Source organism: Gilbertella persicaria, assembly GCF_025201335.1.
Source record: "Gilbertella persicaria strain CBS 190.32 chromosome Unknown B0P05scaffold_34, whole genome shotgun sequence".
In the NCBI taxonomy this organism is placed as follows: domain Eukaryota; kingdom Fungi; phylum Mucoromycota; class Mucoromycetes; order Mucorales; family Choanephoraceae; genus Gilbertella; species Gilbertella persicaria.
The window spans coordinates 121,220-144,460 of NW_026251995.1; the positions used below are offsets into that span (position 1 = coordinate 121,220).

Sequence of the window (23,241 nt, forward strand, 5' to 3'; positions counted from 1 at the left end):
AACAGCACATTTCTCTATTCTGTCTGCCTCGGTAAGACAGCGTCGATCATTCCCCTCCTAGAGTCATATCAAGGAGAAGTTTCCCCCATCCCTTTTTTTTAAAAATGACAAAGTGTTTTTTTTATTGAGTATATATATATATATATATGAAACTAGTTTTCCAATACAAATCTGAATCTAGGCTTACCAGCTCTGAAATCTTCAAGAGCCTTGTTTACGTCTTTCATAGAATACTTTTGGAGCCAAGGTTTGATTTGTTTTTCTTCTGCAAATTTAAGCATATCTTCAATTTCAGCAGGAGAACCAATAGCAGAACCATGAATAAAACATTGATTCATCAACAAAACAAAAGGTGAGATAGCAGGGAACTTCCAACGAGGAGCATTGACGTTAAGGAAGTAACCATTACCACGGATAAGAGCGAGGTAAGTAGACCCTAACTAGATTAGATTCTTTTCTTTGATGTATGTCAACTTACATTCAAAATCAGAGCTACAGCCAGTACAAAGAATATGAGAAAACTTCTTTGTGTATCTCTTCAAATCTTCAGGGTCACGGGAATTAATATAATCATTACAGCCAAGTTCCTTGGCAACTTCACGCTTATGATCACCGCTAGAGATAGCAACCACCTTGGCACCCATGGCTTTGGCCCAAAGGACACCATAATGGCCTAAACCACCAAGACCCATAATACCAACAGTAGATTCAGAATTGACATTTGCACGCTTTAAGGGAGCATAAGTAGTGACACCAGCACAGAAGAATGTGGCAGCTACTTCATTTGACAAATGATCAGGGATCTTAAAAGCAAAGCGACAATCACCTCTCCATTTATCAGCATAACCACCATAGGTTTTATCTCCATTTTCCCACTTGGAGTTGTAAGTAGTAACCATATTACGGAAGCAAAGGTTTTCGTTACCAGACTTACAATGGTCACATTCATGACAAGAACCACATTGAGCACCGACACCAGCACGGTCACCAACCCTTAAATGGGTAACATTTTTACCAACTCTTGTAACAATACCAGTGATTTCATGACCAACAACACAAGGATAGTTTGTGGATCCCCATTCTTCACCTTCTTCAAGTGTGTGGACCTAGAATAAAAAATATTAGCGATCTGACCAAACAAGAGGCTTCTACTTACATCACTAGCACAAATACCGCAGTGAGTGATGTTCATTTCGACACAATCTTCTGTCCATTGTCTTAATTGAAGTTGAACCCTTTCAAGAGGTTGATCTTTGGCAACACCGGCCCAAGCATTGAAGGTATCGTTTTCAGCAGACATTTTATTATTATTATTATTATTATTCTTAGAATATCGAAACAAACCATGGAACCTTTCTCGCTTTATATAAGAAAAAAAACAGGCACTCAATCTCAGCCTCTATATCTGGAAGTGCGATTACGTTCATTATCAGTGCAGAGAAGATCATGCTTTTTAATTTTAAACATTGTTTTACAAGAAAAAGGAAATAACCTTAATTAATAACCGTCAGATTTTGTTTTCTCTTTAATTCAACACAATCTTTCAATAAAGCTATGTAAAATACGTTATACTATAGAGGGGCCTTGTTCGTTTAAGGTGCCCTATTTTTTTTTTCTTTTTTTTTGCTTCAATATGTTGACTCTTATTAAAGTCGATAGAAAAGTATAGAAAACCCTGAATTTGTCAAATTAGGAAAGTCGAAGACGTAAATCCATTTCCTTATGCGTTTTGCTTAGTCAACATGGTTTCGAACTTTTATTTTATCTTTTGGATATGCTCAGAAGGCGTCACACGTTATATTATTTGTTTATCATCCCAAGTGTGCAGTTGGCACTAGTCAGGACCATGCAGGTTTTCACCATAATATAATGAAATTTTCCAATAAACAGCTTCTCTTTTACTGTATTCTTCTTTTATTTTAAGTTTATAGTATAGGTAGATCTGCAGTAAAGGAAGCTAATTTGCTTTCAAAACTGAGAATAAAAAAGTATTGATATACTAGAGATTCTTCAACACATCACAACGTAGCAAGCTTCAGATTGAGGCGCATTGTTGCAGACGTCTGTGAAAAAAAAAAGTATCATGACAATAAACTAAATAGGACAACACACTTTGAATAAACCTCGGGAAGAAACGAATCTCAACATCTACTATTTAACTTTAACCATTTAAATCTCAAAAAAAAACCAGAAATATTGCTCTTCTCAAACAAAAAAAAGACTGCATAAAATGAACAAACAACATTTACATCATTGGTAAAAGCCCCATTGACATATCTGAATTAAAGTCCAAAGACTCTCAATTATCAATCTTACCAGATTTTATATAGTTCAAATAAACTCTACATGAAAGAAAACTCCAGATTGTGGATCCTTTTTTTTTTTTTTCTTGTCTGATCGAGTAAAACGAAAGCCTAAGGTATGTCATCAAACTTAATTCACGCTTGTCAGTCTTTGAACTGAATCCGAAAAAAAGTACTTGTCTTTGTTATAGACTTATTGAACAACCTCTCAATTATTTGTTCAACAATCTATGAATTCATTCGAGTCGTATGACTGATATCTATTTTAAATGCTCTGATCTAAGGCACAGCAGGAATTCGTTTCTTGGTCCATTGCTCTTTTCTATTTCTGAACGATGCACAAGTTTGTCATATTAGCCAAAAAAACAACTCCAAAACAAAAAGCAAAGTGACATTGGAAGTAGATCGGCAAAGGATATGCAGAAAAAAAGAAAGACAAATCAGAACCACTCGTCAACCAACATCAAACAAAACTGAAACTGAAAATCTATTAAGGAAAGTGTGAAAAAATATCACGATTTAAAGACATACATAGATCTAAAACGCGTAAATTCGTGAAAGAGAAATATCAGCCAGATAAACCTAGCAAAAGGCGTATTTCTATCAAATAACAAAGCTCCTTATAAAGTGTATAAATATGCATGAGCTGATAAGTTCGTTTCTTTCAGGGCAAGGTGTCATTGATTGCATTAAATCACAAAAAGGTCCTTTTGAAATGAATACATTTTCTTTAAGTAAAACTGTGCATAGAAAGTGAGTATAAAACCAATTTAACCGCATATAAATACTCTATATAACTACAAACAATGTCTGCTAACATTCATGGTATCTTTGGAGTTGATTTGGACCAAAAAAAAAAGTGGCATGTAAAATTTGGCCAAAAGCCATTTTTGACCAAAGGGTATTACTCAGGAAATCTCGAGTTTGACAACTCTTTGAGCTTCTTTTCGACGCTGCAAGACAAAAAAGGAAGCTATCAACAAGCTTAAGTACTCAAAATGAGCACCAGAGGCTGTAGTTTTTAGTGCATGAGTTTGTTTGCCAAGTGTGTTATGAAGATGACATGATACAAGTGGAGAACCTTGTAAACATGTCGGCCTATTTTCTCAATATTTTGCTAGCAAAGCTGCTGTGTTCTCTACATCAATAGACTCAGAAAGCCAAGTTTTATAACTTTTATTATTACACCAAAGCAAAATAACTGCGTTTTTATGCAGCTCTCAACAAAAGTCCGATCCTAGATGCGGCAGAATGGATAGTCAAATTGAATCAATCTTCGCACACAGCTATCCTGTATGTTCTATGTCCATTTACCCCCCCCCACACACACACACACATCTACATAAGAAAATGCTCATATCGCTATTTCTCTATGTTCTTTGGCACTCAAGGTAACATAAGATACTTTTGGAAGTCCATCGACAACGCATTTTATATGACATCTAGAGCAAAAATGCTCAAAACACAGCTTAAATGCACCCTTCTTTAATAGTCTGGTTGCTGAGCAATGGTCTATCAAAAGGGTTCATTTTCTCATTCGGAACATGTTATTTTGAGCCAAGAAATTGAATGGTAACATTGGTTTGTCACTTGGGCGGAATTTATGTTTTTGACCATGGAGGATCCACGGAGGTTCGTAAAGATAAAAAAAAAAGCAAAACTCGATCAGGAATTTTTGGAATGCCCCAATGTAGGCCTGATCTAACCGAAATCAGGTAAGGCGATGCCGACCATCAAAAGGGTAACTGTTTGTATGACTCAATGCATAAAATGCTCATGGGTGATATTAGCTATAATACATGACATTTCTGAGGCTAAAGAGAGTAGTTTTAAGCATCACTAACGGTAGATATCTTGTAGATAGATGGTGCTGTGATTCAAACCTCGGTTATCTTTTTTCAAATCAACTTTTTATCAATAAACAGACAAAATCCTTCATTACAACAGTAAAGAAATATATGGTACAAAACATAATAACCATATATCGTAAATACCTATCGGAATAAAGTCAATAACTTCATAATGTCTCCAGCACTTTCTTTTTTTTTCTTACACCAACATAGGTTTATTTTAATGTTCCCTTTAATAAGCCTTCGGTCCTACTTGCGTCGATATTTTTGCATTAAAGAGCAACTAAACACTCTTTATTGAACCAAATATTTATTGTGAGGTCACTATCTTAAGCTAACTGTAGCTAGATATGTAGTCCTCTTTGATTTTGAGAATAAAGTATTTTACAAGCTTTCTTGCCACTGATAGGTTTACCTCTCTATCTTCTCTTTCTAGTCTTTCTATTTGATTTATGCTTTTCTCCGAAACATTCTGTCAAAATACAGCATTCTAGGTAATGATTATTTTTTTTATTTTTTATTTTTTCAATTAAGTATAAAATTGACATTTTCTAAAAAACAGAAACATGATACCAATAGCACCAGCACCAGTCAACGTAACACCCAGAGCACATGATATTGAAAGAAGAAAACGAACAAGAGCAAAAAGAAGTTGTGATATGTGCCGAAAAAAGAAGACTCGGTGTGACGCTGACATTCGGCAGCCTTGTTCAAAATGTCGACATACAAAAACAGAGTGTAGTTTTCTTGTTGAGCAAAAGAAAAGAGGACCTAGTTCAGGGTAAGTTGTTTTGTAATGCAAGATTGGAAGACTAATCCCTCCTAATGTAGAAGCTATGTTGAAGAATTAGAGACAAGACTCAAACGGATGGAAGTCGTTTTGAATAGAATAGCTAAAAAGAAACAAACTACAAGCGACATTGCTTCTGCGATTGAAGACTATCCCTGCTTAAACGATCAGTCTATTCATATTGATGAACCAAAAGACAATAAAGAGCCGGGACCAGGACCAGAAGCAAACATAACTGAATTTGATGATTGTTTCTTGCTTGATCAAGATGTAAAAGACGATGAGTGCGATTCAATAGATAAGCAAATGCAAGGATTAAAGATATCAAACTATCAACGAACACGGTATATTGGTTCAAGTGCAGGCGTTCATTTCTTGAATGATGCATTATTTCGTCACCATAAAAGGCATCCTTTGCCTCGGGAACCTTCATGGTTTATTCAAAAGGTCAATGACGACGAAGACGAGCATGTAATTATGAAGACACAAGAAATAACAGCAGCTTCTATTCCACCAGCTGGCAGTATAATCAATCGCATTGAAATCTTTGAGGATATGCCATTGATCACAGAAAGACTTGCTGATTATCTGGTCCATATGTAAGTAAATGACACAAAAACGGGCTTAAACTAAGTTGTAGGTATTTTACGCGTATACATCATTATTGTCCTATTATCAACAAGGTTCAGTTCTTAGAAGAATACTACTTTCACTGCCCTACACCACCAGACAAATATTTGTTGTATTCTGTTGTATTTGTAGGAGTTTCTGTCTTTATTTCTGATCTATCAGACGCCAATGTGTTTGACTACACACCAGAACAACTTACAGAGATTCAAACCTATTTAAAGACGCAATCTCAAAAGCTATACACTATTGCCCATAAAAGATCCATGATCAGTACTATACAAGCATTAATGTTGCAGAGTATGTTTGTAGGCCATAACGAAAATGATGAAGAGGGTACTAGTCATTGGCTTATTTCAGGCATGGCTATTCGCATTGCTCAAGATATGGGTCTTCACCGTGATTGTTCAACATGGCGAATTCCAAGTTATGAAATTGAATTGAGAAAAAGAATTTGGTATGCTTGTTATTTGATGGACAAGTGGGTAGCTGCAGAATTAGGCAGACCTATCTCTATTGTGGATCAAGAATTTGATGCTCAACTTCCTTCACCTTATGAGCTCGATTATCCTTCGCAACTAGCGAAAAACAACAAATGTGAAGCAGTGCCTATTTTAATTATGGAAGCAGAAATATCACTGCAGCAGAAACAGCCAGTGTATACAGCCTTCTTGTACCTGGTTACGTTGTCTCAGATCTCAGGGCGAGTATTAGTCGGACTTCATTCTACACGAGCCAGACATGACCGAGCTCATGATCTAGAGCTCTTGAAGATTCTAGACCATGACTTAGCAGACTGGAAAGCATCTTTGCCGCATGAACTACAGATTGATTTAGACAATCCCAACTATTGTTTTAGTGCATCCGCAGGTGTTGTTAATATTGCTTATAGTGCTATTTTACTGTTGCTCTATCGTCCTTTTATCCGAAAGAATAGTGGGTCACAAATGTCTCAAAAGGCATTACAGGTCTGTACAACGACTGCAACTAGGCTGGCATCCATTATTGAGGCTATGGATCGCAACTCCTATGTCGCATTGCCGTGGAACCTGCTACTTTAGTAAGTTTATTGATTGTGTAATTAAGTTGTTATTAATTTATTACTTTTAAGCGCGTCTTTTCAAGCTGCTATTATCTTTTTGCACAATGCAAAGGGCAGTAACGAGGAATTAGCAGAAGAAAGTAGGAAAGCACTGATTCGTTGTGCGAAGATCTACCAAACGGATCAGCACTTGAAAAAATTAAGATTTGTCAAGCTTTTTCAAAAACTGATAGAGAGCTTTGATGTATCTATGATTGAATTTGGACAAGCAAGTCCCGAAATTACATTATCTAATGAAGCTGACGATGAGTCTCAGCATCAGGAAGATTCACTACCTGACAAATTATCTAACTTACTCTATAATCCAGAAGCTCCACGCTCCAAGAAAAACAACAATAGCAACAACAACAACAACAACAACAACAACAACGAGGCCTGTTCTTCAGCCATGGTAGACTTCTTTGAACTACCTAAAACCAATAATTCATTCTACACTTTAAACTCAAATCAACAAGACACAAACAACCTTTTACAGTCTGTTGACTTGTCATTACAAGATTTACCATGCTATCAAATGAACAATACTCAGTCATTTACTTCATCAAACACTTTTGCATTTCCTATTCAAGAATCCAACAATGGTGGTTTAGTCAACACGCCTAATCCCTGTATGCCCATTTGGGACTTTCCTAATAGTATTGCATGGAATGATTGGGACTCTTTTCTAAAGAACAATGTTTTTCAACAATAAAAAAGAAGGAAATATGCAGAATTGACTTTTTTGAGATTATACCACGATGTTGAGAATACAATGTATCACCAATTCATTTTTCTCTTCAACAAACACTTCAAATGGGGGGGGGGAAGTCTTTTTTTTTTTTTTTTTTTTTATCTACTGGAGCAAAAAAAAAAAAAAAAAAAAAGACAGACTGATAGAAGAAGTCAAAGAGCCCTGATTGCTTTTGTCCTTAAAGCAATGCAATCTATAAAATGGAAAAATTCTATAGATGCTTTTGATTGCCACCACAAACATAGTCATTTTATTTCTTTTTGTTGGCAATCAAATTTCTTCATCACTTTTGTATGCCACATGCAAATCAAGAGCATACATTTTAGAAATGCAGAACTCTACCACCAAACCCACTGTTCAAAAAAAAAAAAAAAAAAAAAAAAAAAAAAAAAAAGGAAAGAAAAGAAGAAATATTTGACTTTGTTCTTTTGTAATACCAGTTCTTAAAAGTAACATATCTTGATCAAACTGTTCATTGAAGCCATCTAATTATGGCTCGCACTCTCTAGCTTCATATCTCTTATCAAATCATTATACTGTGTGACTTTATTCAAATGAACGTTTTCTTGATGGTCGTGGCGACAGTTCATAATGTCATTCGCTTCAAATGTAGACTTATTTTAGCTGATGGGTTTAATTGAATGTGTAAGTTTGATTGTCACGCATATATACTTATTGCAGAACTATAATTACGAGACATGACCCTTTTTTACCTGAGCATGTTTCTTGTAAATGAATTTAGACATGAATTTGGGTAACATTCCGCTTACTACAATGAATACTCCAAAAAGTAACAACTTTTAATTGAATATCCTTCTTTTTCGTGAAAAAAAATATTAAAAAACAGAAAAGATTCTGCATACTTTAAAGCTCATTACAATTATGCATTTGTACTTTTTTCTAAAAAAAAAAAAGGCCAGCGAGCACTTAGCATCTATTTGCTGTATTGCTATGGTCAAGTCTCTGGAGAAAAAAGGAAAAAAAAAAACTCCCTTTTGGGATTAAAGGGAAAATGTAAAAGATTTGAGTGAGAATAACGATAATTAGCTAGTGTTTCATACGAAGGAGATGTCTGACAAAAGGTTCGTCGGAGTAGCCGGACGGTTGAGGAAGTTTTGAGTGAGCCAACTAGTCTGCCTGAAATAGGATTGCACAGATAGTAGGTCAGCAGAAGAGTAAGACATCAATTGAATTTCTCAATTTGTTTTTAAAAATGTCGGTAGCAAGAGATCTAGAAGGTAAGAGATACAGAGGATCTTTTATAGATGAGGGTATTAGGAGGCGATTGTGCATATTTGCAGTGGACAGAGTAATTCCCATTGATTTTAGATAAACATGTAAGACATCTCTACATCAACTAGCTCTTCAGCTCTAACAATAAAGCAGGTAAATTAAGAGTGGTGAAACACTGTAGAAGTTAATAATAACTGAAATGGCGGCAGCAGTATTCTTATGTTCTTTAGTTATCAAAGCAAGATCTTTGATTGAATCTCGTTTGGTATAACTGCCATAATGTTCGTCTTCATTCTCGTTATCTTCAAAATTTGTAGTACATTTGCTTAAACTACAAAACAAGAGTCTTCAAATACTTCTTATTGATATATGTCTGTTTGCAATGATTGCCTTAGATATATCTTCGAGTGCCTTCTTTGACATGATGTTGAAGTCACTTTTAAAGAGCTAGACAATTTGATTAACTAATATAGCAGCCGATACCCTTTGGATTAGTACTTATACAGCCTAATGTACAAGTTGCGTTATTACTAAGTGACAGAGATGTTTGCTAATGTCAAATAAGTTTGACCAATGTCGTTTGCTTTAAGTTGGAATGACTGGATTATGGCACACTTTAAAATTCAAATTCAGCATTATCTTTTAAAAGAACAAATCGAAATGAATATTCAAGTCTTTTATAAAGATAAATAAGGACAGATTCTTCAATGAGCTTATTGGAATAGAAATGGATGAGGAATACCCTCTTGCTCGTATTACAAGTCTCGATCAACATTTGAATGTACATTTTATGCCCTTCTAGGTTGAATTTGAATTTTCATCTTATGAAGTGTGGAACTTGTTTATATATCCGCTCAGATAGTGTAACCTCCTTTTTTCATATCAGTGTAACATGGTCGTTTTATTAGAACTAAATTCTTTTGTTCTCTTTTTCTTTTGCCTCTTTTTTTAAAAACTATCGTTTAATATCCACCCTTTCCATTCCTTTTCTTTTCCTACATAAAAAAAGAAGGCAAACAGAGAGTAGGTGATAGAATGTCAATTCGAAACAGCCAACAAACACTCCTTTCAGCTGCTTTGATCTTTATATCATGTGTTTTTGCGGCGTCAAGTAAAGTACACAGAGTAATTTAATATGAATCACTTGCTTATTTCTTATTTAGATTGTAATCCATCTAATTGTTCAGCAAGTTGTACACCCAGTTGTTCAGCCAATGAAGTTTGTACCATGAGCACCATGACAACGTGCGGTGTTTGTCCTGATTCAAAATGTGTATCGAGGGCAGCACTTGGGCTCCCAACTGTCGATGCTTCCAGCGGTTCCTCTTCCAATGCTGGTTTAATTGGCGGTGTTGTAGGTGGCCTTGTAGGTGGTGGATTTGTAATTGGCGTACTTGTGTTCTTCTTTGTACGCCGTCGCAACAAAAAGAAACTTGCCCTACCACTCGCTTTTCGTAATCCTAATCTTAGCAAAGGAACACTTGAAATGCAAGAAAACAGCAGACAGATTACTTCAGGTGTTATTCCTGTTACATTTATACCACCTTCGACCCATAGTGTACGAGAATCATCTGAAGGATCTGAAGCAGCTCGCTCTCGTTATAACAGTTTTGCTACGTTTAATAACGACCTTGAAGATCCATTCAGTGATCGTCCTGTCTCCAATGCACCAAGTGTTATGACCACCAACACAGGCTATTATAGTCGACGTGGTTCTTCTGAATCACAAATTGTGGGACAACAAAAAGCTACTGTAATTCAAGCAACACAAGCATTACGCGCAAGACCTACCATCATGCGAGTTAAGACTGTTAGACAAGCAGATGGCTTAACACGAAGTGGTTCTCTCAAGACAATCAAACCAGAAAAACCTGCAAATGTAACACCATCACCTCCTGAAAAAAATTCAGACGAATCTGAAAACCCCTTTGACGACAAAAACAAAGCATCACCTATTTCGCCGTCAACAGAAAGTATAGCTAGAAATAACAAAATGGATAGTGTTATGTCAGCACCAGGCGATGGTGAAATCACCATTTTTTGGAATGGCAGTTAAATTATGTACTATGAAATAATAATTTTTTTATCTAATTTATTCTTTAACGGTCTTGCCAGTCTTTTTAATGGCTTCAAGAACAGTTTCGCGAGGAAGATTGGTATCAACAACTACTTTTTGTTCTTCTAAACTAATGTCAACCTTTTCGATGCCTGAAAAGAAAAAAAAAAGTAAATCTTTAAGTCTTATTATGATTGTTATAAATACCTTCAAGTCTAGATAATGCCTTGTTAACTGCATTAGAGCAACCAGAGCAGGACATTTCAACGTTAAATGTGTATTGCTACATAAAAGAGAAAGAGAAAAAAATAGATTAAAGACTGACGAATTTTTCTTATTGTTACTTACGGCCATATTGTATGAAAGAAAGATAAAAAGTTAAAAACAAAGACGTGGTCTCTTTTAAATTGAAGGGGAGAACAAATAAGCGATTTACGCAGAAGATGAAAATAAAAAGTCAGCCAAAATCAGGCCCTATTTTTTTCTCGTTTTTTCTCTCTATTACAAATCAAATGGAAAAGGTGCGTTTTGTTTGTTTGGATATTGACTCATGTGCCTATTTAGATCACTATGCTTTATTTTGCAGCTGCAAAGGACATTACAGGAAAAGAACAAGAAATGATTCAAATAAAAAATAACTGGACTTTGACTGATTTGTCAACTTGTTTAGTACAACAATATGGCACCAATTTAAAAGAACTCTTATCGACCAGTATGTATGCAATAGATATGGAATATATTGCCAAAGACCAAGAAAGAACTATTTTAATTCAACCCAACATGGAAATCGCCATTATTCCTCCTGTTAGCGGTGGATAAATGGTTTTTGTTTCTTTTTTTTTTTTTATTTTCTCTCTTTATTTTCTCTCTTTATGATAGACACTTTTTATCTTGTAGCCTCGAGTATAGCAGCTCTTATAGCCCGTTCAGTAACATATCCTTGTAAATAACATACGTATTCCCTTCATTCTCTGACTGCTATACTATAGTGGATACAATAAAAACACGTTTACAAACCAAATCCAATACCTACACGGTTTTAGTAGACCATGAACCCACAAAAGAAAAATGGTTCAGAACAATAGCTGCGCTTTATCGAGGGATAGGCATTACACTGTTATTTTCTGTACCTGCCCTGACAGTCTACCTTACCTGTTATGAGTATTCCAAGTCTTATCTAGACTCAATTTCAACATGGTTACATAAAGATGCGTTGATCAACCATGCGCTATCTGGCTGTGTTGCAGAGTTATCTGCAGGCATTTTTTTCACACCAATGGAAGTCACCAAGAGCCAATTACAAATCATGGACTATACCACAATAGGACTTGTTAAAACAATTGCCCAACACGATGGTATGGCTGGATTTTATCGTGGTTATTGGATGTCGATTGCCGTCTTTTTACCTCATTCAATTGCTTATTTTATTGTGTACGAGCAACTCAAGAGCTACTGGGAAGTACGAGATCAGACATTCATGGTTTATTTGTTCTGTTCTGCTGTAGCAAGTACAATAGGTATTATTATTTCCACACCTTTAGACATTATCAAGACAAGGTGGCAAGTATCTTCTCAAGAACAGGCTTATAGAGAGGGTCCTATCAAGATTGCTCGTGATATGTGGCGATATGAAGAAGGGCCCAAAGCGTTTACACGGGGAATGCTTGTCCGTATTGCCTGGGGAATTCCTGTTACTACCATTAATATGACTGTATTTGAGTCCTTATTGAAGGTGCACAATAGCAGTTAGTATGCAAACATACTAAGCCAAATGCGCTATTTGAGGAAACACACAGTATCATTTTTTAAGTAGTCCTTTATTAAAGCCTGTGATATGATGAAATCCTGACATTTCTTGCAAAAAGATGCCATGGTCATTGCAAGCCAAACTCAGTGTTCTCCAGTTCATTTGCTTACCTTGGCAAGAGTAGCACACTGCACAATGTATGCCATCTATTCCAGTACATTGAGACCGTTCATTGACGATATTAAAATACATTTTGGACATGTCTGATAGTTTATGAATGCGCTTGGCAATCATGTCACTCTCACATACATGAACATCATCTTGAATTCGTCTATCGTGTATAGGTTGTACATCAAATCCAAATAGCCAAATTGCAACATTTTTGCCATCGTCTGCAATGAATCTGCGAACTGAATTAGGCGAGACAATTAAGTCAAGTGTGTCTTTTGATAAGATATAAAACATGCTGTGGGTATATGCAGGAAGAACAGGTAAAGCGTAGTCGATCTGCAGACTTTTTTCAGCGATACGTAAGGGTATATTTTGCCATACTGATCCTTTCCAATAATAAGATGTTGAGGCATGCTGTAACTCTTTCAAGACAGTGTCCCAAACGACAAACACATTGTCATCTGTCTTGACAACATAATCATGATCTACACTTTTGGCCCATCTAAATGCTTCCAACACTTTTCTGCTTTTGTTTATTTTGGTATCTGAGGCTTGTACCATGATCAAATCATGGTATGTCTCTGCTTCTTGAAGTATTTTAGATGCACTTAAGAGTTGCTGTGTAGCTGAAGGTGGTTGTCCAATTATAAACCGATAGTTGACTGTCATATGTTGCGAAGAGAGTAACCGAAGTGCTGATTTTCGAAGCATTTGGCGTCTATCATACGCTGACCAGGAAGATATGATTAGCACAAGTACAGAAATAGACTGTGGAGATGACAAGTGATTGTTTAAAGAAGCGTCTCCTATCATCAATTGGCTCGTTGTATATTGAAGTTGGTCGATTTGATACAAGACTGCAAACACAGACAGGCAAGTGGCGACTGACATGGGGAAAATCAAGACTTTCATGATGGTCAACTTTAAGAACAGGTTGGGATCTTTGACATTAGCTGCTTTGCCATGGTATTTTGGATCAGACACAATAGAGAGACGAATAATATCTGTGATGAGTAGAATAAAGCAGTTGATCATCCAAGTACGGATGGGTTGTTCAGGACCATTGCGTGTATTGACCCAAGCAGAGATCGACCAAGTAATCACAATAAATGTAATCAAACGCACAATTGCACTGCTGATTTCATAATGAAATATCCAACGTCGCATCATGCTTGTTGTTAGAATCCAATTCCAATAACCTGCTAGCGCACACTACTCATGAATAAGTAATTATAGTTTGTCTTTGACGTACTTACCCAGAAGCTGCCAACTATATAGTCTATTTGGGAACTCTGAAGAACAACAGCGCCACCAGCATCTCGAAAAGGTACCTGAAGTGCTTGCCTGCTATTATACAAGAATCCAAGAAATGAGGGGATCAAACTAAGTGTTCGCAGAGCGTCAATAGTGATCTTGGCTCGACGAGGTAGATTTAGATCAGATAAAGACAAAGTCTTTCGCCAAAAATAAAAACGAGGAGGCCTTGGTTTGGCTGCAGACATTTATTTGTATCAAAGAAAGGAAGATAAAAGTTGGACGGAGTGTTACCAATTTTATTTTAAATTGTATTGATGTCTTTACCTTTTATCCTAAAAGGACTATTTGCTTCTTTTGATTTCCGTTGTCTGACCAAGGCAATTCAACTTTTAAAGCTATGTGTTCATAAAATTTTAGAGGTAAAATGACTGGCCATCGCCTACTTGGAGCTAGCACTTGCCTGAATGGAAGTGTAGTATCCTCTTGAAAAGTACTTTTAGACGAACTTATTTTTTATTTATTTATTTAGATGGTATTTCAGTGGCTGTAGAAACACACACTACATTTATGACCAAGTGCTTGGGTAGAGGCTTTAACATCCTTTGCTTACACATAACAAATTACTTGTCGTTGAGTAGATCTTGTACTTGTATATTGTCTATTCATCTTCAGTTACTGACCACAAACAGTCTTGAATAAAAGCAATGAGTCGAACCCCACTTGTGCAACGGCTTTATCCACTCACATTTGTTGCTTTATTGTTGTCTTTTATTTTCAGTACGAGCTGATCAGAGCACAGTTTACTTGCTAACCAGCAGCGATGTTGGTTTCAATACATTATAGTGTTATTATCTGCTTTTGCGTATCTGATGTCTAGTCGTTGTAGCGACTGGATCAAAATGCAATTGTGGTTTGTAAATGTCAGTATTCAAGAAAAAAGATAACCGGGGTTTGAATCACAGCACCATCTATCTACAAGATATCTACCGTTAGTGATGCTTAAAACTACTCTCTTTAGCCTCAGAAATGTCATGTATTATAGCTAATATCACCCATGAGCATTTTATGCATTGAGTCATACAAACAGTTACCCTTTTGATGGTCGGCATCGCCTTACCTGATTTCGGTTAGATCAGGCCTACATTGGGGCATTCCAAAAATTCCTGATCGAGTTTTGCTTTTTTTTTTATCTTTACGAACCTCCGTGGATCCTCCATGGTCAAAAACATAAATTCCGCCCAAGTGACAAACCAATGTTACCATTCAATTTCTTGGCTCAAAATAACATGTTCCGAATGAGAAAATGAACCCTTTTGATAGACCATTGCTCAGCAACCAGACTATTAAAGAAGGGTGCATTTAAGCTGTGTTTTGAGCATTTTTGCTCTAGATGTCATATAAAATGCGTTGTCGATGGACTTCCAAAAGTATCTTATGTTACCTTGAGTGCCAAAGAACATAGAGAAATAGCGATATGAGCATTTTCTTATGTAGATGTGTGTGTGTGTGTGGGGGGGGGGGGTAAATGGACATAGAACATACAGGATAGCTGTGTGCGAAGATTGATTCAATTTGACTATCCATTCTGCCGCATCTAGGATCGGACTTTTGTTGAGAGCTGCATAAAAACGCAGTTATTTTGCTTTGGTGTAATAATAAAAGTTATAAAACTTGGCTTTCTGAGTCTATTGATGTAGAGAACACAGCAGCTTTGCTAGCAAAATATTGAGAAAATAGGCCGACATGTTTACAAGGTTCTCCACTTGTATCATGTCATCTTCATAACACACTTGGCAAACAAACTCATGCACTAAAAACTACAGCCTCTGGTGCTCATTTTGAGTACTTAAGCTTGTTGATAGCTTCCTTTTTTGTCTTGCAGCGTCGAAAAGAAGCTCAAAGAGTTGTCAAACTCGAGATTTCCAGAGTAATACCCTTTGGTCAAAAATGGCTTTTGGCCAAATTTTACATGCCACTTTTTTTTTTGGTCCAAATCAACTCCAAAGATACCATGAATGTTAGCAGACATTGTTTGTAGTTATTTAGAGTATTTATACGCATACAAACGGACTTAATGTTGACTTTATTGGTCTGAGAAATAGACAAAGGTGTACATGGGTTGTTGTCTTTTTCACTGTCAAAGCATTTGTCTACCTGGTGTTTCTGTTACATGAGTAAATATCAAATTACTTATCTAAATAAATCACTATGTTAGTAAGGCACTTGGTTTGATTAAATCAAAGAAAGGGAATATTTACTTATGAAAAACATCAAAATGTTGAGTAACTACATGTTGTATGATAGGCTTTTTGTAGGTTTGATGCGATTTGAGTATTGAATCAGGTATTTAGAACACAACAGCTATCTACATTTCATTTTGGCTTGTTCATTTTTTCTTCGCAACAAAACTTACTTTTTTCATTTTTGTACCAATCTTTCAGGGCAAATTTGCGTTGATACCTGCTTTGTCATTTCGCCTCATATGGACAAAGCATTTATGGATGATTAAAATGGAGATTATTTTAAGAACATCAAAGTTACACGCACCGTCCCACCATCATGCTTTATCCGTTCAAAACTTCGATTGAAAGCCATCACGGTTAAAATACCGCTTTGTGAGCATGACATATAAATACTACATTGTTTTTTCTTTTCTTCTTTTTTTTTAACGCGTAACATGTTAAACCCACAAAATAGAGCACAAGAAAGAACTACCGAAGAAGTAAGTGAATGCGCTTTATGCTCTTTCTCTAACTTTGTATAGATCATTCTTGAGCCTTACAACTACTTAATCTCACACCCGGGGAAAGAAATTCGTACCAAGTTGATATCTGCTTTCAACTTGTGGCTCAATGTGTCCGAAGATGTGACTGAAGTAGTGAACAAAGTAGTGGGCATGCTTCACAATGCCAGTTTAATGCAAGTAGATGAACAAAATTAGATATAATACTTATTATGATTATAGGATTGATGATGTACAAGATGATTCTGACTTAAGAAGAGGTGTACCAGTTGCTCATCATATCTATGGTGTTCCTCAGACTATTAATACAGCAAACTATGTTATTTTTCTGGCTCTACAGGAAGTCATGAGACTAAACAATCCTGAAATGATTCATGCTTGTACCGAAGAATTGATTAATTTACATAAAGGTCAGGGCATTGAGTTGTATTGGAGAGACAGCTTAACATGCCCTACTGAAGAGGAATATATTGATATGGTCAACAATAGTACGTGTCTCCGGTCAATTTCAAAACGTTAACTACTCAAATAGAAACAAGTGGGTTATTAAGATTGGCTGTTCGTTTAATGCAAGCTGCTAGTCAAACTGAAATGTAAGTTAGAAAGATGGCCACAAACTTCTCTTCTTATCAAGCTATTAGTGACTACACTTCTTTGGTAAACATCATTGGTATTCATTTTCAAGTGCGTGATGACTACATGAACCTCCAATCCAACACAGTAAGTATAGTGATAAAAAAAGTCTATGTAACTTAACAATTGTAGTATACACAAAACAAAGGCTTTTGCGAGGATTTAACTGAAGGCAAATTTTCTTTCCCTATCATTCATGCTATCCGGAAAGATGTCTCTAACAGACAATTGCTGAATATTGTTAGTCAAAAGCCAACGAACATTGAGGTAAAGAAATATGCATTGGAAATCATTCAAAAGACAGGAACTTTTGAATATGTACGTAAATTCCTCCATCAAAAAGAAGAAGAGATTTTAGTTGAAATCAAACGTTTAGGAGGCAATCCTTTGTTAGAAAAATATATTGAAACTATCAGAATAAAGCAAGAATAAGTCTAATTTTAAAATTCTCTGCCTGCAACAAGTAATCCATCTCTCAACTTAACACTATCTGTAAGCTGTAATAGTTGTTTTTTTTTAGTATCGAATAATTCCTGCATTATTTGCTTACCAAATTACATCCAAATACTTGAGCATTTTCAAGAGATTCACATTGATCAATGAGTCTTTTTAATACAAAATCGTCCATTGATCGTACAAATCCACAATTCAAATGAGTAAGAAAGCGACAAGGTTTCAAATCACTGCCATTGCCTGCCAATAGTTCAAGACCAGAAGCTGTCAATAACTGCAAACTATGCAAATTGAGACGTTTCAATGATTGGCCAGAATGACGAACAATAGCCTTCAGCACATCATCATTAAACGAAGTGCAACGAGCTACATTAAGTTCAACAAGTCCTCTTGCTTTCCAATTATCAAGAAACTCAACCATGGCTTCAGCAGTCAATTGTCCACATTGCTCCAAGCTTAATTTTTGTAAGTTTTGACAATGCTTTAAAATACCTTCAGACAGGATTTCATTCGTTAAATGATGACCTCCTTTAACTGAAAGCTCCTTTAGATGAGGACCTACTTTAGAGAGCAAATGGACCATGTCTTTTGTATCGAATTTGTATTCATGAGTTGGCCAGGCCAGTTCCAAAGACTCCAGCTTTTTAAGCTTAGCAAGCGAGGCTAGCCAATTAGTAGACATGTGGGATAGTTGCTTCAATTTTAGTTTCTTGACATTAGGGCAATACATTACAAGTGCATCCACACACTCTTGGAGGAAACGAGCTGTATTGGCAAGTGAGAATCCTTCTAAGCGAGGACCCATGGTTTCAAAAAACTTGATCCAGGCCTCCTTAGTCACCAAGAATGGACCAGACAGTTCCAAGGACTTGAAATGGTGCAGGCGATCACAATAAGCTAGCAATGTTCTGTCTGTGATATGACCACAATAGATCAAAGACAATCTTTCCATTCTGATACAAAATTGAGAAATCATATACAAACCATGGTCTGTCATTTTAGAGCAATCTCCCAAGCTCAAGATTTTGCGATCAGGTTCCATAAACAGCTTCGCAATCTGATCAGTCAGTTTGCGGTTACGGGAGATGATTTTGCCTAGCTTTTCAAAGCTTTCATCACTAATGATACCAAAAGTGTCTATTTCGTCAATGTGTTCAGCAACGACAGATACACAAATCTCTTGCAAAGAAGGAATTTGATGTTCGCAATAAATTTTCTTCTTTTGAACAGCAGGAATTGTCCTTTTTCTGCTAAGCGAAGGTTTTTTGGAAGGAGTTTCACCAGCTAAGCATTTGGGACAAGTAATAATATTTTCATTTTCCGTCTTGCGTACAAATCTTCCTTTGCATTGATCACAGAAAGCAATACGAGCACGTCCAGTAGGCAGTTTTCTTGGGCCAGAAGAAGAGGGCCTAAAATCATTGGGATCAAAGCTACTATCGCTGTCGCTTTCATCACTGCCATCATTCTTCTTTCTCTTTTTGCTATCCTTTGTCTTTCTCTCAGAGGGTCTATAGAGCATTGAAGTTCGGGCGGTAGGTGCTGCGGAAGACTCTGGTTGTTGTTCCTCCTGTTCTTGTGGGATTTCATTGTTTCTTTGAGCCTCTCTTCTGGCTCTTCTGCCAGTATTGGGGACACGAATACCATGTTCCTAGATTGCGTAGTCATTAGTTTCCATCGGTATAGTGCTTTATTCTTACTCTAAGGAAACTGGTCAAAGCAGAAGTAGGTCCGCTGACTCTATTGTTGCTGTTATTGGTGTCGTTGTTATTGTTATTGTTATTATTTGACATAACCAGACAAAAGAATCAGAAAAAGAGAGAAGAAAGACGTCAAAAATGGGGATCACAAGAGTGATTAGTGCGTCAATTCAATTTGACAGTTGGTTGAAACACACAGTAGTGCGGACTGCATTAACCACTTTCGGATCGGACATTACCAAGCCATTGCTGCTTTTTAATCCATTTTCCTCTTGCCTTCAACTACTCTCTCTCCTTTCAAATCCATTCTTGAATGTACGTATACGATAGCCATCCATCAATTTAAACTAATCCATCCACAGATGTCTGACCACGAAGAAGTCATTAACGAAGTCGAAGTTGCTGTTGAAACCACCACCACTGGTCAAATGTCTGTTGAAGACGCTCTTCAAGAAGTTCTCCGTCGTGCCCTTGTTCACGATGGTCTTGCTCGTGGTTTGAAGGAAGCTGTTAAGGCTCTTGACAGGTAATTATCACTAATTCTTCTTTCTTTTTGATCCTCATGAAAAGCCAAAGAGAAAAAAAGGGAGATTTTTTTTTGATTTGAACAAAAAAAGTATTGATGATAATTTTTTCTCTATTTCTTTTTTCAATTAACAGACGTCAAGCTCACTTGGCTGTTCTCGTTGAAACCTGTACTGAATCCGAATACATCAAGCTTGTTGAAGCCCTCTGTGCTGAACACAACATCAACTTGATCAAGGTCTCTGACGCCAAGAAGCTTGGTGAATGGGCCGGTCTCTGCAAGATTGACCGTGAAGGTAACGCTCGTAAGGTTGTTGGCTGTTCTTGTGTTGCTGTCACTGACTTCGGAGAAGAATCTGAAGCCATGAACGTCCTTTTGGATTACTTCAAGACCCGTTAAATTTTTTTCTAATAAAATAAAATAGTGTATATTTAAAAAATTTGATACTCTTTTCTTTCTTTATGATTGTTGAATCTAAATTCTTAACAAGTCAGGCAACTCATTTGTTTATGACTGAGCCTATTCACTTTCAAGTGACTCAACTCGACAAAACGGTTATAGTTTGGGCTGGTAAAACAGACGGAAAACTAGGTGACTTGTCTGTTGCTATGCCTCCCTTTGGCTCTCAAGTAAAACAGTTGTTATGCTAAAACGCGTCTAACATGGAATAGACACATGCACCAGCCACTTCAATATTCAGTAAAGATGTCTCTGAACAAAGTCGCAACTTATCCCGTAGATTAGGTAACACACTTGCCCATCATCAATCGTATTTATTGTTTCGAATAGCATCCAAATACAAGCAACAATTTTATGTTAGTTTAGATTTATCAAGTTCGGACGACATGTTGTTTGTATTTGTAGAAAAGAAACTAACAGAAATGCTCAAGAAACTTTTAGCTTAAAGCATGTTTCTTCTTTAATATATACATTTGATGTGTTGTGTACAATTTGTATGATGCAAATAAAAGAAAAAGAAAAAAATATATTCTAGAGGGTAAGATGAAGTAATCCAGAGGTATCAAGCAGCCAGTTCAGTAATATAGAACCATTGGCATTTGAAGATAACAAAAGTGCATTTTGCATAATAGCTGCAGCCACATAAATCTATTTTATATGTTAGACACACAAAAGCAAGTTTTTATATATCTACCTGCTGGTCTCGAGTCACTGATGAGTTCTCTAGAATAGCACGAACAGCACGAGCACCGAAACGACCTTGACCAATCTCCCAGCAATTGTCAACAATAGCATCAAAAATGAACTGATTTTGTTCCATATGTAAACAGCATTGAACAACATAATTACCAAATTGATCAAGAAGCAAAAGAGGAACATAAGGAGCAATATGCTCAGAGATCAACTGAACTTGCTTCTTTGTCTTGGCTGTATCAATGATCTTTTGTGCTGCCCAAGTACCATTTTTATGGACACCAATAGAGGCCAGATGAGGGGCAATTTTAGAAAGCAATATGGTTTTGGTTTCATCACAGCAATGTTCAAATAATTTTTGAACTACTGTATTTCCAATATAGTCTATAAAAAGTATAAATACATAGTCAATGCATTCATAGTTACATACCACTACAGAGTTCAACAATTTCGTCAGTACATTCAGACGCAATAGCTTCAATATCAGGAATAGCTTGTCCATTATCTAATGCCTTTCTAATCTCTCGGAGACGCAGAGGACCCAATTGACGATCAGCGCTAAATTCAAGTACAATAGGAATATATGTTGCATATTCAATGGGTGTGCGATTTGCTTCTTCTTTCTCTTCATAACCCAATTGTTTCATAATGAACTTGCGTTCAATTGCCAGACGTTTGTTTTCATCCATACTACTCAGTGAATTAGACTCTTGTTGATGCTGTTGTTTTTGAGCATTCATCATCATTGTAGCCATCAAAATGACACTGCTCCGTTGCGTTGAATCTGTCTTGTCCTGCAATTGTTGCTGTTGCTGTTGCTGTTGCTGTTGCTGTTGCTGTTGCTGTTGCTGTTGCTTTTGTTGCTGTTGAGAAGGTGTAGCATAAGAAGTGACAGTATTGCCTGAAATTACTACATCTTCAATAACATCGCTTGTTTCAGGTGCCTTGGCAAATCCTACACGAACAGTGTCTGTGCCAGGGCCTAAAATCTCTTTGTTTTGCATATGCTTGCGTGCACGTACAGCATCTTCTTGACGCTCAAAGTTGATAAAACCACAGTTTTTGTGAGAGAGGATGCGAATGGACTCAATTGAGCCAAAAGGTTGAAACAAAGATCGTAATACAGAAGGATTGATATTGGATGGTATATTTCCAACCCCTATTGCAAATATTAGCCATAAATACACATTCGTTTTTTTTTTTTCACTTACATAAGGAGCGAGTGGGACCTTGAGCATTAGGGCCAGATTCGTTTGAAAGTGCCATAGCTAAACTAACATCTGCTTTTCCAAAACCTACTTTGACCACACTACCCTTGACTTTACTACCGAGTCGATTGACAAGGTCCTTTTTTGCAGCTATTGCAGACTCCACAGTATCAAAATTAACAAAAGCACATTCTTTGTCAGATAAGATACGTGCACTTTCAACATGGCCATAACGTGCAAACATCTTGTGGAGATCAGGCACACTCAAGGAAGGATTAATATTACCCAACCATAGCGCACGGGAAGGTGTTTGATGTCCTCCACCTTCCTCATTGACTTCCTCCTCCATTTGAGGAAGTGTGTTGTACAATAGTTCGTCTGTCAAATTTGGAGTTGTACGAAAATGATCAAAAGGAGAAAACCCTTTTCTATCTGCCATACCAAGACTAATGGCCCTTGGACGTCGATGAGGAACAGATTGCTCTGGAAAGAGACTAAAAGATGATACGTCGGGATATTGTCTTGAAGAGACTGTAAAAGCACGATGGCGCATTGGAGGTGTTGGTCCATCGTCGTCATGTAACCCCAGAGAGGCAAGTGTGCTTGCAATATTCGAATTTTCATCAAGGGGACTCTCATCAAGGTTACTGATTGAACCAGAATGTTGTGGTTTTTGTTGAGCAATATATGGGCTCAAGTCAAACAAAGGAGGGAGTGTGGAGGAAGGCATTGTGCCTGCACGAGCGCGTCTTGCATTGTCTGTGAAATTAGTAGTGGGTTGATTACTAATGAATCAACAATAAGTATAGGCAATTAAAAACATCAATGCGTTACCTTTGTTTGTTTCCAAAATGTTTATGGGTGTCCGATAGCCACGGAAAATCCATTTGATAAATAACAAAGAAAGGAAAGGAAAAAAAATTCAAGAGAAACAAGAGCAAGGATAAAGCATATTAAGAC

The 23,241-nt window shown here is 36.7% G+C and overlaps 11 protein-coding genes across 11 annotated transcripts; 6 read left to right on the top strand and 5 right to left on the bottom strand.

Annotated features, from left to right (window-relative positions):
• Positions 1–152: 152 nt before the first annotated feature.
• Positions 153–1,579, bottom strand: B0P05DRAFT_514234 (chaperonin 10-like protein; the record flags this gene model as incomplete). Its single annotated transcript, XM_051575672.1, has 3 exons — positions 1,157–1,579; positions 479–1,106; positions 153–436 (listed from the first exon to the last, which is right to left on the bottom strand). The coding sequence occupies exons 1-3, from the start codon at positions 1,298–1,300 to the stop codon at positions 153–155; spliced, it is 1,056 nt and encodes a 351-aa protein (XP_051432533.1). The 5' UTR covers positions 1,301–1,579.
• Positions 1,580–4,669: 3,090 nt separating this feature from the next.
• On the top strand, positions 4,670–7,408 carry B0P05DRAFT_551454 (fungal-specific transcription factor domain-containing protein). The gene is made up of 4 exons (XM_051579360.1): positions 4,670–4,934; positions 4,985–5,542; positions 5,584–6,630; positions 6,682–7,408. The coding sequence occupies exons 1-4, from the start codon at positions 4,720–4,722 to the stop codon at positions 7,361–7,363; spliced, it is 2,502 nt and encodes an 833-aa protein (XP_051432534.1). The 5' UTR covers positions 4,670–4,719; the 3' UTR covers positions 7,364–7,408.
• A 2,167-nt stretch (positions 7,409–9,575) lies between these two features.
• B0P05DRAFT_551456 (uncharacterized protein) lies at positions 9,576–10,701 on the top strand. The gene is made up of 2 exons (XM_051579361.1): positions 9,576–9,746; positions 9,799–10,701. Exons 1-2 carry the CDS (start codon positions 9,671–9,673, stop codon positions 10,689–10,691), a joined length of 969 nt encoding a protein of 322 aa, XP_051432535.1. The 5' UTR covers positions 9,576–9,670; the 3' UTR covers positions 10,692–10,701.
• Positions 10,702–11,109, bottom strand: B0P05DRAFT_551458 (heavy metal-associated domain-containing protein; the record flags this gene model as incomplete). The annotated part of the gene is made up of 3 exons (XM_051579362.1): positions 11,040–11,109; positions 10,899–10,974; positions 10,702–10,843 (listed from the first exon to the last, which is right to left on the bottom strand). Coding segments are annotated over exons 1-3 (191 nt in total), but the record flags the coding sequence as incomplete, so codon positions are not given.
• A 94-nt stretch (positions 11,110–11,203) lies between these two features.
• Positions 11,204–12,441, top strand: B0P05DRAFT_589384 (mitochondrial carrier domain-containing protein; the record flags this gene model as incomplete). Its single annotated transcript, XM_051582735.1, has 4 exons — positions 11,204–11,212; positions 11,256–11,502; positions 11,571–11,633; positions 11,681–12,441. 4 exons carry the CDS (start codon positions 11,204–11,206, stop codon positions 12,439–12,441), a joined length of 1,080 nt encoding a protein of 359 aa, XP_051432537.1.
• Positions 12,442–12,489: 48 nt separating this feature from the next.
• On the bottom strand, positions 12,490–14,111 carry B0P05DRAFT_580600 (galactosyltransferase-domain-containing protein; the record flags this gene model as incomplete). Its single annotated transcript, XM_051582034.1, has 2 exons — positions 12,490–13,821; positions 13,866–14,111. 2 exons carry the CDS (start codon positions 14,109–14,111, stop codon positions 12,490–12,492), a joined length of 1,578 nt encoding a protein of 525 aa, XP_051432538.1.
• A 2,339-nt stretch (positions 14,112–16,450) lies between these two features.
• On the top strand, positions 16,451–17,673 carry B0P05DRAFT_551480 (isoprenoid synthase domain-containing protein). Its single transcript, XM_051579363.1, has 5 exons — positions 16,451–16,588; positions 16,631–16,785; positions 16,832–17,097; positions 17,142–17,202; positions 17,251–17,673. The coding sequence occupies exons 1-5, from the start codon at positions 16,544–16,546 to the stop codon at positions 17,363–17,365; spliced, it is 642 nt and encodes a 213-aa protein (XP_051432539.1). The 5' UTR covers positions 16,451–16,543; the 3' UTR covers positions 17,366–17,673.
• Positions 17,406–19,752, bottom strand: B0P05DRAFT_194533 (uncharacterized protein). The gene is made up of 3 exons (XM_051573189.1): positions 19,396–19,752; positions 17,793–19,346; positions 17,406–17,739 (listed from the first exon to the last, which is right to left on the bottom strand). The coding sequence occupies exons 1-3, from the start codon at positions 19,486–19,488 to the stop codon at positions 17,683–17,685; spliced, it is 1,704 nt and encodes a 567-aa protein (XP_051432540.1). The 5' UTR covers positions 19,489–19,752; the 3' UTR covers positions 17,406–17,682.
• A 5-nt stretch (positions 19,753–19,757) lies between these two features.
• On the top strand, positions 19,758–20,320 carry B0P05DRAFT_474831 (50S ribosomal protein L30e-like protein; the record flags this gene model as incomplete). Its single annotated transcript, XM_051574807.1, has 2 exons — positions 19,758–19,921; positions 20,056–20,320. The coding sequence occupies 2 exons, from the start codon at positions 19,758–19,760 to the stop codon at positions 20,318–20,320; spliced, it is 429 nt and encodes a 142-aa protein (XP_051432541.1).
• A 68-nt stretch (positions 20,321–20,388) lies between these two features.
• On the top strand, positions 20,389–20,916 carry B0P05DRAFT_551485 (uncharacterized protein). Its single transcript, XM_051579364.1, has 3 exons — positions 20,389–20,550; positions 20,593–20,665; positions 20,711–20,916. Exons 1-3 carry the CDS (start codon positions 20,431–20,433, stop codon positions 20,824–20,826), a joined length of 309 nt encoding a protein of 102 aa, XP_051432542.1. The 5' UTR covers positions 20,389–20,430; the 3' UTR covers positions 20,827–20,916.
• On the bottom strand, positions 20,912–23,231 carry B0P05DRAFT_639453 (uncharacterized protein; the record flags this gene model as incomplete). Its single annotated transcript, XM_051583715.1, has 5 exons — positions 23,116–23,231; positions 22,285–23,066; positions 21,504–22,232; positions 21,075–21,457; positions 20,912–21,028 (listed from the first exon to the last, which is right to left on the bottom strand). The coding sequence occupies exons 1-5, from the start codon at positions 23,166–23,168 to the stop codon at positions 20,912–20,914; spliced, it is 2,064 nt and encodes a 687-aa protein (XP_051432543.1). The 5' UTR covers positions 23,169–23,231.
• Positions 23,232–23,241: the final 10 nt, after the last annotated feature.